The 14,405-nt window shown below is 42.1% G+C and overlaps 1 protein-coding gene across 1 annotated transcript in view; it reads right to left on the bottom strand.

Moving 5' to 3' along the window:
- The window catches only part of C2CD2 (C2 calcium dependent domain containing 2), a 39,075-nt gene extending 27,515 nt beyond the window's left edge, over positions 1-11,560 (bottom strand). Inside the window, exons 1-2 of the mRNA XM_063126599.1 lie at positions 11,235-11,560; positions 6,125-6,223 (exon numbers count right to left, since the gene is read on the bottom strand). Coding sequence (XP_062982669.1) covers positions 6,125-6,223; positions 11,235-11,510 — 375 coding nt within the window. The 5' untranslated portion in view covers positions 11,511-11,560. The remainder of the gene's footprint in view (positions 1-6,124; positions 6,224-11,234) is intronic.
- Between the last annotated feature and the right edge of the window lie 2,845 nt (positions 11,561-14,405).

Below are 14,405 nucleotides of genomic sequence, written 5' to 3'. Positions count from 1 at the left end.
GGTATCATTTTACTTTCAAAAGCAAAAGGGTATGACTCTCTGGCTTTCACATGAATATTTTAAGTGTTATTCAGGTAACACTTTGTAAAAAACCTTGCTACTTACTAAATTGACATAATAAGGCAAGTGAGCTGTGGACAGGCATTCAAATCAGCCCAGGAATCTACCCAAATTCTATAGGTAAGAGATCTGTGTAAATTTTACTTTGGCAACAGAGAAAATAACATGCTGTTTATTTACCAGCACAATGCAGCCAAACCTATGTTAAAGATTTCACAAGCATAAAATGGGCAAGACTGGTTTGATCACTAGTACTAGAAAACCATAAACACAAACTCCTGTGCAACAAGGCAGCTGTTAAGTTAAGGCTGTGGCTGTGTACTTAATATAGGATACATCCCTGAAAATAGGGATGAGCTTATATAGGTCAATTTACATACAAGGTAAACACTAATTTGTTTCATAGTTTTATTATTAGTCCTTATGAAGTTCCAAACTTAGTCTAAACACCCTTATAATGTCCTTCCCAAGGCTGAATTTAAAGTAAATCCAGTATTTCAAGTATGGCAGTTCACAATACTTTCCAAAAATGTTTGCTCAGTTTTAAAAAGAGCATGATGAATGGAAAATAAAACAGTTTTCCCTGCTCAAATGCAATTTTAGTTTACTAGTGAGTACATGCACTGTAGTGAACTGATTGCTTACCTTCAATACTCCAAGGAATTTTATTAAGTTGTTGAACCACGCTAACAGGATTTGGTAGGAGCAAAGATTAACTACTGAACTAGCCATAATGGCCACAATCCAGCCCCACTGATTTCAATGTTTAACTCTCCCCCTGACCCACTCAAACTTTAATCATGCCCAATGTTCCAAGATACAAGATGGCTATAGAAAAAGACATGAAAGAAATACAAGTTCTATAGATTTTAAACACCTACAGTCACTGAGAGCACAGTTCTATCCATGCCTATTTAGAAAGTTCAATACGACTTACTCCTAGATAAGAGTGTGTAAGATTAGTCTAAAATACAATGAAATTGCAGAGTATATGGAGCAGCTAACATATCATTTTACTTTAATCTATTTGCTAAACAAGCACCTGGATTGCCAACAGCCTAAAGAGTGCTCTCATACCACAGAAGTAGACAGTTCAGATGAGATTTGCACTTGTTGAGAAGACACACTGCACAGTATGTATATTTGTTTCTAGTAGACAGGTGGCAACTCAGATCTGGAACTTGACCTGGCTGAAGACTGAATATTAAGAGATAAGGAACAGAATTCCTCATACACTTATATCATTTGTTTAATTGTTTTTGCACAGCAGCTAGCAAATACACTCCCGCAATCAGCATTTCAACCAGTTTTATTTTAGCAATTAAATAAGCATCAATACAAGATAAGATGCATGAATAAGTTATTGATTTCATTATTTATTTATTATTACGTTTATATCCTGCCTTTCCCTCCCTCTTACAGGAAATCCAAGGCAGCTCACATGGTCCTCCTCTTCTTCTCACAACAACTCTGTGGGATAGGGTTGATTTAAGAGTCATTGACTGACGCAAAGTCATCCAGTAAGCTTCATGGCCATGTAGGGACTAGAACCTGGATCTCCAGAGTCCCAGTTCAACACTCTAACCATTATACCACATAAGCTTGGGTTATATCTGCATTATTAACACAATGCTACTGAGATCACTTCCTCTGGGCTTCCCTGGAGGGATGCACTAGAACCAAACTTACAGGAAAGAGACAACCTTTTAAATTCCACTTTGCTTAGCATTTAGGAAATGACACAGAACATTTACATATTACACTCACCCCATTTCTCTGAGCAGTGAGACTTTCTATGCATTATTTACCTAGTTAAGGTTTCCTTTGGAAGAAGATCAGAGGAGACTTACAGTGTTTTGTAATATTTAGTTTATTAACAAATTTATTTATCCTGGTTGTGCTTTTTATATTGTATTTTGTATTTGTGTTTTTAAATTGTTGGTTGTTTTTATGCTCTTCATGGTTTTAACTTTTGTGAACCACCCAGAGAGCTTCGGCTATTGGCCAGTATAAAAATATAATAAATAAATAAATACAAATGTACAGGTTGAGCGTAGGTGGAGGCACAGCACTTAAATACTCCAGACAGCCAAAGCCCACTGCAGCCAGCACTCCAAAACACTGTTACCTTCTTCAGAGCACCAACTGCATTGCACCCCATTCAAATATTTGTTGTTAATTAAGGGCCATCAGCCTACTAAGTTACCTAACAATAGATGTGCGAAGATCAGATGATGTGCCAAATATTTGGTATATACCAGTCCCAGGTCTGTCATTCCACTAGTCACTCAGATATGGCACAATACTCAGCAAGGATGTGAGAAACCGGATAGGAGGTATCCACTCATAAGGGCTGTCATTCCAGTCTCTCAGGTCTGACACTGATATGGAGAAATGATGAGGAATAGCAATGTCATCTACATATACCTGTGACCCATTCCATTCCCTCTCAGGATCCATTCCTTGTTTTATTTGAAGCTTGTATTTATTTCAATGGAGCCCAGTCATGTTAACTGACATTAAAGCTAATTATTTCCTATGGGCCTTCAGATATGCCAACTGGGCACAATGGGAACTACTTGTCACTTATTTTAGTAAATCCCCATGAAGTGTAGGATCCCAGAAGCAAAAAGTCCAACAGGAATGTGTGACTTTGGTCTCAGCATAAGATGGCCTTTAAGATACACATTGCCATATTGTAGTGCCGAGATAAGAAAACATAAACTAAGGCATTATAATCTGCCAGCAAAAGTTTTAATGGCTAAACAGCTGGCATTAAAACAAGTCATTTCACCAAAATGAGCACGGAATGGGTACATGACACCTGGAATTATCTACACATCAACCAGTTACGCACCATTCACACACTATTAGAGCACTGAATTTTGCTTATTCACAAGTTGTACAGGCCTGCTAAACATAAATCAGTACTTAAGTATTATTGAGGAGGAAATAGCCTGCTACAAGGTGATAAAACCACACCACACCACTTCTTAAGGCCTCCAATATCCAACTCTCCACACAAGGCTTAATTCAAGATGTTTGTTATGGTATGGTACATAGTATGATATATAGACCTGCATTATCTCAGTATAGAGCCTTGTGTGGCGCAGAGTGGTAAAGCAGCAGTTTCTGCAGCTGAAACTCTCCCCACGGCCTGAGTTCGATCCCAGCGGAAGCTGGTTTCAGGCAGCCGGTTCAGGTCAACTCAGCAGCCGGTTCGGGTCGACTCAGCCTTCCATCCTCCCGAAGTCGGTAAAATGAGGCAACGGCAAACCACCCTGCTATAAGGCCTGCCAAGAAAACATCAGCGAAAGCTGGCATCCCCCAAAAGAGCAATGACTCAGTGCTTGCACGAGAGGTTCCTTTCCTTTTCCTATCTCAGTATAGTATGGTATATGAGCCTCAGATCAGATCTAAACAACATACCATGAATCCCTTATCAAAATTCTAGAGGCTTTATATCAAATTGAGGAAGATATTTAAAATATCAGGCTTCTTAAGTCAGCTGTCTTGAGCACTATTTTTATTTGATAAATAAAAACTTGCTATAAAAGCGCACAAGGTAAACCTTTCCTATCAGCAAGTACAGAACCATTCAATCTTCCAAGTCCATCAGACTTGGTCTCATTATTATTATTATTATTATTATTATTATTATTATTAATTATTGGTCTCACTAGTCAGAAGATGTTAATGAAGATCACTTAAACTGTAATCCTATAACACTTACCTGGGAGTAAATCCCACTGAACTCAATGGAGCTTACTTCTGAGTAGGCATGCTTAGGATTACACTGCTACAGGGCAATTCCAAGTATGTCTACTCAGAAGTAAGCCCTGTGGAGTTCAATCTATATACATTTACTCCCTGGTAAGTGTGTACAGATTTCAGACTGTTATTATTTTTTACTACACTTCCTAACACTGCAAGAATTTTCACTTCCCCTGAGCACTGTGAAACCTTCAGGGAGCACATTCAGAATTCCATGCTCTTTTAGAGCCTGGAATAGGATTTACAGAAAGGAATTCAGAGCTGGGGCAGAGTGTTCCCTCAATTCAGTGCCTCCCTGTTCTGTGAGGCTGGGAGGAGAGACATGTACTTCATAATCTGGCTCTCCAGATGCTGCAACCCCTTGCTTAATTGCTGGCTAGGGGATCAGGAACAAAAAAGAAAGAGGCACAAATCTTTGAGAGCAGGGGCTATGGCTCAGGGCCATGGCTCAGTGTGATGAAGCACATGCTTCAAATGCAGAAGATTCTAGGTTCAATCTCCAGCTTCTCCAGGTATGGCAAGGAAATACTCCAGCTTGAAACCCTGGAGAGCCACTGCCAGTGTCGACAATACTGGGCTAGATGGTCTGACTCAGAGGCTGAGTTCGAACAACACGCTAATCAACCATTGTTTCCCATTCTGATCCTATTCCCCACCCCCAGTTAATTAGCGTGTCATCCGAACTCAGCCAGTATAATGTTCCTATCAAGACAAGGCGAGAAGGAAAGAGGGGCGATGTTCTGGAAGGTTGAGGACTGACTCCTGGAAGGGGGAGGTCTGGCCTCTGGAAGGAGAAAGGGTTTGCTCTGGTGGTGGCTGGCTCTTGAGAAATGGGTGAATACACTTTCCAGTAAGGGGAAAGGAAAGGAGTCTTGGAGTTTTGGAGCTGGAGGTGTCTCCTCTCTGGAAAGCAGAAAAGGTGGCATGGAAGAAATAGAGAAAAACTATTCCAACTAATAATCCATGTAAGTCATACTTATTAGCACGACAATGCCTGTACATTACTAGAATATACACAAGTTCTTACTGGGGAAAGTATTCAGCTGTGGGTTAGGCGTTTCCCATTCTAATTTTGTTTGCTGAGATAAGCCGATCCTAGTCACAGCAAAAAGAGTAAACCGAGAGGGAAAAATTGTTACCCACTTTCTACAATCAATAGTCAGTTTATTGGTGTAAATAAGTGATTAACAAACAGGGACATTTCCACTGCTAGATAGGAGTCCATGTATTTAATAATTTAGTCTTCCATCAATTTTGTTCTGTGTGTGACTTAGACCAAAATAAAGAGAGAGAGAGAGGGAGAGATAAAACAGCAACCATGTTCACAAAGGCCAGACTTACAAGATTGCCTCAGCTTATTCTTGTTTATATTTCCTCACAGGAGTGCTTCTGTAACATACTCAAGCTGAAATTTAGATGTTGAAAGAACTTGTGCTCTTCTCAGCTTCTCATGTACATACTAGTACAATAATTCTCAACATACTCATGTCCAATTTGCAAATGAAGAGCAACTCATGACATTTTTCTTCATAAGAGTGATTGCAGACACACACACACACACACACCAGTGAGAACAAAACCCTTGTCAACCCATGGCTTGTAGTAGGGTTGTGGCATGGGTAAGAAGCCACCCCCACCACACACAGCGCTGGGTTTGGATGACACAGCAACTTCTGCTGCATCGCAGGTAATTATGCAAATTGCAGCTGTGGATACAGCATGTGGGGGAAGAGCCCACCCCCCTCTTTTACCCCCACCCTGTGATCATTCAGCCCCCACTCCTCCATGTATATAGTCTTTAGGAAAGAATATGGGCATTACCAGTATACATTCATATATATATATATATATATATATATATATATATATATATAATGCTTTCAAGATTTTTCTTTAGAATTGGTTCATCACAGAAATGGTCTTTATATCTGTATAGTTTATATTTATTAGGATACAATTCCAAAGAAGGCAACCATTTAATCAGCGATGTAGATGCAAGCAAGATTACATTTTAAATACAAGCCACTTTTCCCTTTCCCTGAGCATGCTAATGACCATAACGTAAAAAAGAAGAAGAAAACAAGAAAAGAGTGTGATCACAAAGAAAGCGAGTGTAGCAGATGAGGAATTGCTATACTGACACACATGTATGTTTTCTTTCTTCTTTTTTTTGGAAGTTGTCCACAACCAAGAAATTCTCCTAGCATTCCCCTTCAGAGGTTAGTGTGCACAGATATGATGCGCGTAGAAGACTACAAATTAAAAAACTTCCAGGAGAAGCAAAGCTCACCTTTTCTTCAGAAGATTTCGCCACATTTAAAACTTGTTGTACCACAAGCTCCAGAGGCTGAGGAGCTCCATCTTCTTCAAAAGTGAATAACCAGGAGTCCTAGGAGGAGAAGTAACATTTGAAACAGTGCTTCTTCATTTAAAGAATATTAATGAAGTTCACATAAATAAAAGAGTCTTGTGGCACCTTAAAGACTTTTAATTTATTTTTCTGACCTTTTCCCAGCAGGCTGTTTTGTTTCTACTCCTTAAAACTTTAATAGATCTTTCAGAGTCCTAAAATATGGCAATTCAGATTTCTACTTACTTCATGGTACATAATTTAAACCTGAATTTAGGTACACACAAGCAAGCAACATCTAGTTTGTTATTTTACAAAAAGGTAAGAAACAAGATGTGGACATCATCGTGAAAGCTTATGCCAGAATTAATTTGTTAGTTTTAGGTGCCACATGACTCTTAGCTGCAACAGACTAACACATCTACTCCTCTAGAAGTTTACAATGCCATTCCAACCCCACCCCACTCGCCACACACACGTCTTAATGTGAAGATAAATTTTAAGCCTAGGAGCAGGCAGACCTTGTGTAAATCTAAGGCATGTGAAATATTCAGCTTTAAAACAATGCACACCTTTAAAATGTATTAAAATATGCTTGCTATACAGTTCCTTGATTTCCTCTGAATTAGGTATCTGAGATTTTGTAGAATCACAACTGCTTATATTAGAGTGAAGAAGTAACTTATGCTGACTCACAGATGTGCTTCAGATAAGCAAATCGAACATGTACATGATCTTCACCTATAAGCACAGTGGTGGGGAGTCTCTTTTCTGTTGAGAGCCACATTCCTAGGTTGTGTATGGGGAGTAATGTATTGAAGGCTGCATGCTGAGAGATGGCAGGTTTGTGACCCCCTTCTCCCTCTCCCTGCTACCCCCTTTTCTATCTCTCTCACCACACACGCACACACACCTTTCTGTCCCCTCCCTTTCTTTCCCACAGGGTAAGATAGATCGCTCTTGCCAGAGATCTGAACTGATTGTTTTCAGAGAGCTTCTGAATTTAGGCCAAGGACCATGTGAAATTTGGCCTGGGGTTACAGGTTGCCCTGTCTTGATATAAACAGAACATCAAGTAAGAGCTACAGCATACCATGTTTATTTATATATCAGTTGAGAATATTCAGAGCACTTCGCATCAGTTTTCCCAGTCACTCTAACCACAATCCTATAAGGCAGGCCAGTGTTATTATCACCATATTGTAAGGGGGCAGGTCTGATGCTGACAGATGCTGGTCTGCCCAAGGCCATCTAGCCTGAGGCTGTGTCTCAGAAGACTCTTTCCTTGTTGTGCCAGTGATGGTTTGTGGTGATGCAAAGCTTTGTTTAGAGTACACCCCACCCCCAATTTCTTATTTGTAAGTGTCACCTAGGGGGATCATTAAAGTTTTGATTGGAGAGAGTTCTTGAAGGGGAAAGTCCCCCAGTCATGGAGATGTGAGATAGGGGAGCCCAACGCGTATTACTCCCGTTACAATAGCTCCACTGGCTGATTTGTTTCTGGACACAATTCAAAGTGCTGGTTATGATCCATAAAGCCATATACAGCTTGGGACCAGGCTACCTGAAAGACAGCCTTCATCCATACGAGGCTGCCTGGGTTTTAAGAGCTTTGGGGAGCCCTTCTCTTGGTACCACTGCCTTTAGAGGTGCATCTGGTGATGACACATGAGAGGGTCTTCCCCAGTGGCTGCTCCAAGGCTCTGGAACTACCTGCCCCTAGAAACTAGGTTGTTTCCCTTACCAGCAGGCAGAGGGTTTTTTAATTCAAGCAGGCCTTTGCTTGGGCTGTTGCTGTAAATTATGTTCCTGCCAGCCTGCTAAACAGCTGTTTCATGGGCTGGCAGGAGTGCAACTTTCATGGGGAGAGATGACACACAGGGATGACTCTCTCCACTTGCTGTCCTCCCCATGTAAACTGTGCTCCTGCCAGCCCAAACAGCTGTTTGGCAGGCTAGTGAGAACATGATGGTGATCAGGAGGAGCACATGTGGGAAAGTGAGGATTCAATGCAACCTTCCCCGTGTGTATGGGGGGAAAGGCAGATATGCCAGCCCTGGTCCCATCTCATGCCAGCTCCAGCCATGCCCACTGGCAATGCTTCACCAACCACTTACCCACTGCTGCATTTGCCCCTCGGGGGCAAAAGCGTTGCACATCCCTGAATGATCATGAAATAGCTAAGATTTGCACCTGGGATTTTCTGGCTCATGGCTTCTTCTTAGCTACTATATTATAATAACCAGACTCTCAAGCATTAACGCAAGTAAGTTTCAGCTCCAGGTAAATTTTGTGCATCATGAAGAACATCTAGTATCCCAATCGCAACACATTTAGAAGTACACTGTACCCCTATCAATGAAACACTTTCATGTAATAGGCAAAATCCACTGCAGGCTAGACTGTTAAAGAAGTCCAGTCATATAGAACACATCTTACCAGTTCTTGAACTATTTTACTGTCTGTCAGTCCATTTCTGTGCACAATTCAAAGTGCTGGTTTAAATCCTTACTGCACACTCCCATCAGCTCGTGAGTATATTTGCAGGCCAAACTAGATGCATTGTTAATCATGGCTTTAGCCTTTCTAAGGCTGGGTTTTAAAACAACTAAAGATGAGCAAAATGTAACAAACCTTGGTTGTACAAAGGACTATGGCCACCCACCATGTCATGCCAGTTCACCCTCCCTCTGCTATATCTGCTATTTGATTAGGGGGTGGGGACACATCCTTGCACGGCCTCAAGACATGAACTTCACATCTAGCTTGGGCCCAAAGTTCAATGGGACTTACTTCCATGTAAGTGTGCTTAGAATTGCAGTACTAAACCTTATATGGCTTGGAATCCAAGTATCTAAAAGGACTGCCCAATCCCACATGAACCTGATGAGATCTTAAGATCAGACTCCAAGGCAGTCATCTTGGTTCTCCCAGCTTTAGTTTGATAACAGTGGTTAGTTTGAGAGCAGTGACCAGGAAAGGGCCTTCTCTGTTGCAGAACCTCATTGGCTCTCCACAAAGAGGCTTGCCTGGTTCCATCTCTTTAGTTTTAGGTCCAGGTGAAGACCTTCTTATTCATCTAGGCTTTTAAGAGTTTAACTAGCTGTTTAGTTATTGCTGCTCTTATAATCTTGCACGATGATTTTAACCATTTTAAGTTTTGTACTTTTAAGGTGCCCTGGGAGCTAGAAAACTGAAAACATTTTTTATCGAAGGATAGAGTAAAAATGAATAAGAATAAAATCCAGAAACAGTGGGGCTCTTGAGAACACTTTTTTTTAAAACTGAAGTCTTTCAAATTCAGGCATGTCTAATAGCATTTAGACTGTACCCAGTGGCCACAATACAGAAAAGCAGGTTGCTGGATGCTCCTACAACAGGAAATTTGCCTTTTCTCAGATAGTAGCTCCGTGCACTGCACAGTAGGCAGAGTTTCAAAAGCAGCTTGTGATGCACCATTTGCAGGAAAGGAGAGTCTGTTGTTCAAGGAAGGACAGAAATAAATATAAAACTGAAGCCCTGTTGAATGCAATCAAGCTGTTAAGCACTTCTAAGGTCTACTAGATCATGAACATTTGCAAGACCTATCAGGTGTGCTTAGGAATGGCCATGACTGTTAAAGTTCCTAGGCTTAACTGTGATATTTTTCCTTGCATTTCTAAACATGACTAAAAGTATAAAATTGTTTTAATGACAGGACATTAAGGGGAAAAACGCATGTTCCCATAGGCTACATTTAACATACCTCTCCACATACATAATTCAGTAGCCATCTACAATGCCGACAACATAAGCATTTCCCCAAACCAAAATAATCTATGGAATTGGTTACGTTGCAATGGAGTCAGGCTTTAACAAACTGCATATATAGATAGTGTATTCTCAGTCATGGCTGTTACATTAACATTTGTTCTAAGGCTGGTTTGTTGTGGTGAAGCGGCAGAAGCAAAGCAGTTTCATTGGCTTCCCGATGACAGCATTGTTTTGGGTTTCGAGGGCTCAGAGAGAGAGAGTAAAAACACACTGCACTGCCAGACAGTGATCTCAAAAGAAGAGGATGCAGTTGCTTTCTTGGAAAGGATGTACGCATGCAAGGCATTGTTACTTCCCTATCAGTTTTCCTACAGCAGGCTTGATCCCTAGCCTTTGACATCCCTCCCACCCCACCACAATTTACAGCTCAATTTGCTATTTAAAACAACTGAAGTTATTAATATTTAATGGGACACAGATGACTATGTAGGGCACAAAGAAGGATGAATGAATTCTCTCAAAGACTGGCCAGCACAGGACTCTTCAATGAATAAGTCAGTGTACAAAACATCATGATATAGCTAAGGAATGGTTTTATCCTATGCTATCCACTGCCATTCCTGAGAGATGAAGCAGAACTCCAACCATCTACACATAATATCTTGGCGGTGGGAAAATCAACTTTTTATGAAGTTTGGATTGCAGGTAAATAAAATAAAATCAAGTAAGTTGTTACATTGTGATCATCCCTGGAAGGCAGCCCTGTAGATTTCAAGGGCATTTACATCTACATAATATGTTTAGGGCTGGACACTTATTTAACATGTTCTGTTGAAATCAACAAAGCTTACTTCCCACATGAAACTGAGGATTACCTATTAAGGTGAAACTATTGCAAGCTTGTGGTCAAAGCTGGAATGTTTCAAAGAAGAAAAAACATGTGGGCAGATCGGTATGATCTATTAACATGTTACATTCCATGCACTTTTGCAGCATAAAGATGCTTTAAGCATTATAACATGCTTACTTGAGTGTATGCTCCATAATTAATCTCCAAGTAAATGTTAGTTACTTCTGGTTGCCAAACTCCTGGCTTCAAAAGGCTTTGGTGTAAGTGGGTTATGAATGTCGCTGCCAATGAAATAGAACGAACGAACGAACGAACGAACACACACACACACACACACACACACACACACACACACACGATGCCCTATGAACAGACACACACAGTGTCCCGTAATAATGCCATTTCAGAGTAAGAATGGCCATTGAAGCCCACCGGGCCATCACTTACCGCCCTTAATTTGGCTTCCTCGTTCAGCGCTGTTATCCACGCTTTCTGCCATTCACTCTTCCAGCTGTTCAGAGACAGCAACCAAGCGAAGACGGAGTCCTCGTCCCCTTGCAGAAGTTCAGGCGGCGGCGGCGGCGGCGGCTTCCGTCCGCCTTGCCGCAGAGTTCTCAGGCCATACTGCACCAGGTAGATGACTACGATGGCCAAAGCAGCCGTAAACAAGGAGAGCAGCGAGAGCCGCTGGACCTCACCCAGCCAGTAAGCCAGCCAAGCCATGACTGACCATAATTATAGACCCGGGTCCGTCTCTTCGGTCTCTCTCTCTCTCTCTCTCTCTCTCTCTCTCAGCAGCAGGCAAACGCTTCACATGGCAGGATCCCTCCCCTCCGCAGAGGACTCCAGGCAGGCGCTCCCCCGCGCCTCCTGCCCGCCGAGATAATCCTTCTCGCTCGCGGCGCGAGGAGTAAACAGCGGGCAGAGTGGAGACGCGAGGATGACGAAAGGGCTCGGGAAGGACATTCGCTTCGCCGCTGCGAAAGGGCGCAATTGAGAACTCGGCCGAGGAGGCAGCAGCGGGACGCGCTGAGGAGGAGAAACCCACGTCACAGGACCGGCCCCGCGTTTTCCAGGGACTCACGCCGCAGGCGCCGGCCGGGAGGAGACGCAGAGCGCGCCATAGGAACAAAGCCACCAACTTCCCTGCCCAGAAAGGGGGGAAGCAGGAGCACGGGACGCGGATTCCGCACTCATTCCCGGGAGGTGTCGGCGCGAGAATCCCTCCTGGCTGCCTGCCTGCCGCCGCACCCACTCGGCTCACCTCGGGCCCAAAGCTGTGGCCGGCGGCGGGACAAGGCGCGAGGGGGGAATCCCCCCCGCCGTGCCAGGGCAGGTATGCCTGCACTCGCCGGGGACGTTATTTCCAGTTCAGCCTATGGCTGAAAACCCCCCAGATCAGGTGCCCAGACTCACTTTCCCTCAGCGGTGTTGTTCCCTCCTTGAGCGGCCTGCGGGAAGGATGGGAAAACCCTCTCTTTTAACCAGGACCTGGTAGGAGCCGCTCATTATTCCTCAGCCCTTCCCAGCTTGCACCTCACGGGGCTTAAAGGCGCCGCGAGACCCAGTCAGCGCCCACCTTTTCGCTTGCAAACCTGCAACGATACAAGCGGCTGGGTCCGGCTGCCTGGCGAGAGGAAAACAACCCTAGGCGCGTTTACACAGACGTAAATCCTACTGGCTGCAGTGAGACCTGGTCCCATGAATGGGTGCAGAGCATTGCAGTCCCTCTTCTCCCGACAGAGGAACTCTGTGGCTCTTTCCACTTATTTGACACTTTCCCTAGTGCCTTCAGTGTTTCAAGGTAGGCCAATGTATCCTTTAGAATAGGGGAGGGGAACCTCAGGCCCAAGGGCCAAAGCTACCCCTCTTGGGGTCCCAACCTGGCCCTGAGGCGGGCGGGGTGTGTGTCTTCAGATAGCCATGGCCTCTTTCCCTCCACCACCAAATCCTTTGTGGGTTTCCTAGGTTTGTGCTGCACCCACCCCCATTCTAAAAGGATGCAATGCCTCTTCTAATGCATATTCACTGGCAGAAAGAGCTGAGATGCTATCGTGTAATAAAAGGCCCAAGAATAATAAGCATACTGATTCTCACAAATAAGACACAGGCTGATTTAGCTTTATGTATACAGCTGTTGTGGATATGCATTGGTTAGTACCATTACCAAAGTCAAGCACCAAGGTTCCCTTTCCCTATCGTTGGGACCCTTTTAAAACTGAATGAAGTATTTTTCATTAATATGAATGATGAACACTTGTGCACATAAAATTCTGGAATTGTAAGCTTGATTTTAAATTCTTTTTTAAAAAATAGTAATTATGCACTTATGCATTTTCGATTTCAATCTTTTAATTATTTCCAAACACCAGTAAATAAAAAACACTAAAAAACAAAATATAAAACATATAAAGACACACCCACAAAAATGAGATAAAACAAAATCTAATCAACAAACAAAACACCAAATAAAATGTTCTTCCAATATTCTCCTCAGCAAAAATATATAACAATGTTGTCGTTATTATTTTTCTTTTTCACTGTCAAATCCAAATCTCTAATTTCTCTCCACATTTCCTACACTATTGTTTTAATCCACAGATATACAAATCATTTTTTTCTTGTCCCTTCATAAAATTTACAAAAGGTTCCCATTCCTTTATAAATCTTAGTCGATTTTTCTCTCATTACTGCCTTGAGTTTCGCCATCTCCACTAGCTCAAACATCTTCATTAGCCATTCCTCTATTGTGGGCACTATTTTGCCCTTCCATCTTTGTGTATATATCAGTCTTGCAGCTGTCGTCATATATAAGAATATAGTCCCATGATTCTTTTTCATCTGCTCATCCATAAATCCCAAAAGAAAGTATTCCGGTTTCAATTGGATATTAATTCTTAGGATTTTTTGGATTAAAGAATGGATTTGTATCCAGAAAGTCTTTGCTTTTTTGCAGGTCCACCATGCATGGTAGAATGTCCCTTCCTGCTCTTCACATTTCCAGTACAGTCCTGATGCCCCTTTATACATTTTGGCCAATTTTGCTGGTGGCATATGCCACCTATACATCATTTTGTAAATTTTTTCTTTAAGACTGGTACTTAACGTAAATTTTAGCCCTCTTGTCCACATATTTTCCCATTGTGCCATTGGTATACTATATCCCATATTCTGGCCCCATTTTATCATACATTCTTTCACTTGTTCTTCCTCCATCTCAAACCTCAATAAGAGTTTATAAATTTTAGCAATAACATGTTCGTCATTCGTACATAATGCCCTTTCAAATTCTGACTTTGTTGTTTCAAAACCAGATTTTTAAAATCAATTTTAAACCTTTCTGACATTTGCATATATTCAGACCATTGGCATGAGTACCCTTCTTTTGTCAGCCCTTCTCTTGACTTTAATTTATAAACCCCTTGCCATGGTTTATGCAAATTTATGCATTTTCATGTGTACAGCCAGTAAATGTGATGGCATGTGCTAGAAAATGGATGACACAATTGAGTGGGGACTGGTTAATTTTAGCTTTTGTTAAAAAGTAGTAAACAGATACCTGAGAGGTGGGGAATGGTGAACAGGCACCCAGGTGCAATATCAGTATTAATGTGCTAT

Source organism: Elgaria multicarinata, chromosome 5 (genome assembly GCF_023053635.1).
Source record: "Elgaria multicarinata webbii isolate HBS135686 ecotype San Diego chromosome 5, rElgMul1.1.pri, whole genome shotgun sequence".
NCBI lineage: Eukaryota > Metazoa > Chordata > Lepidosauria > Squamata > Anguidae > Elgaria > Elgaria multicarinata.
This window is presented reverse-complemented; position numbering and strand designations above follow the sequence as displayed.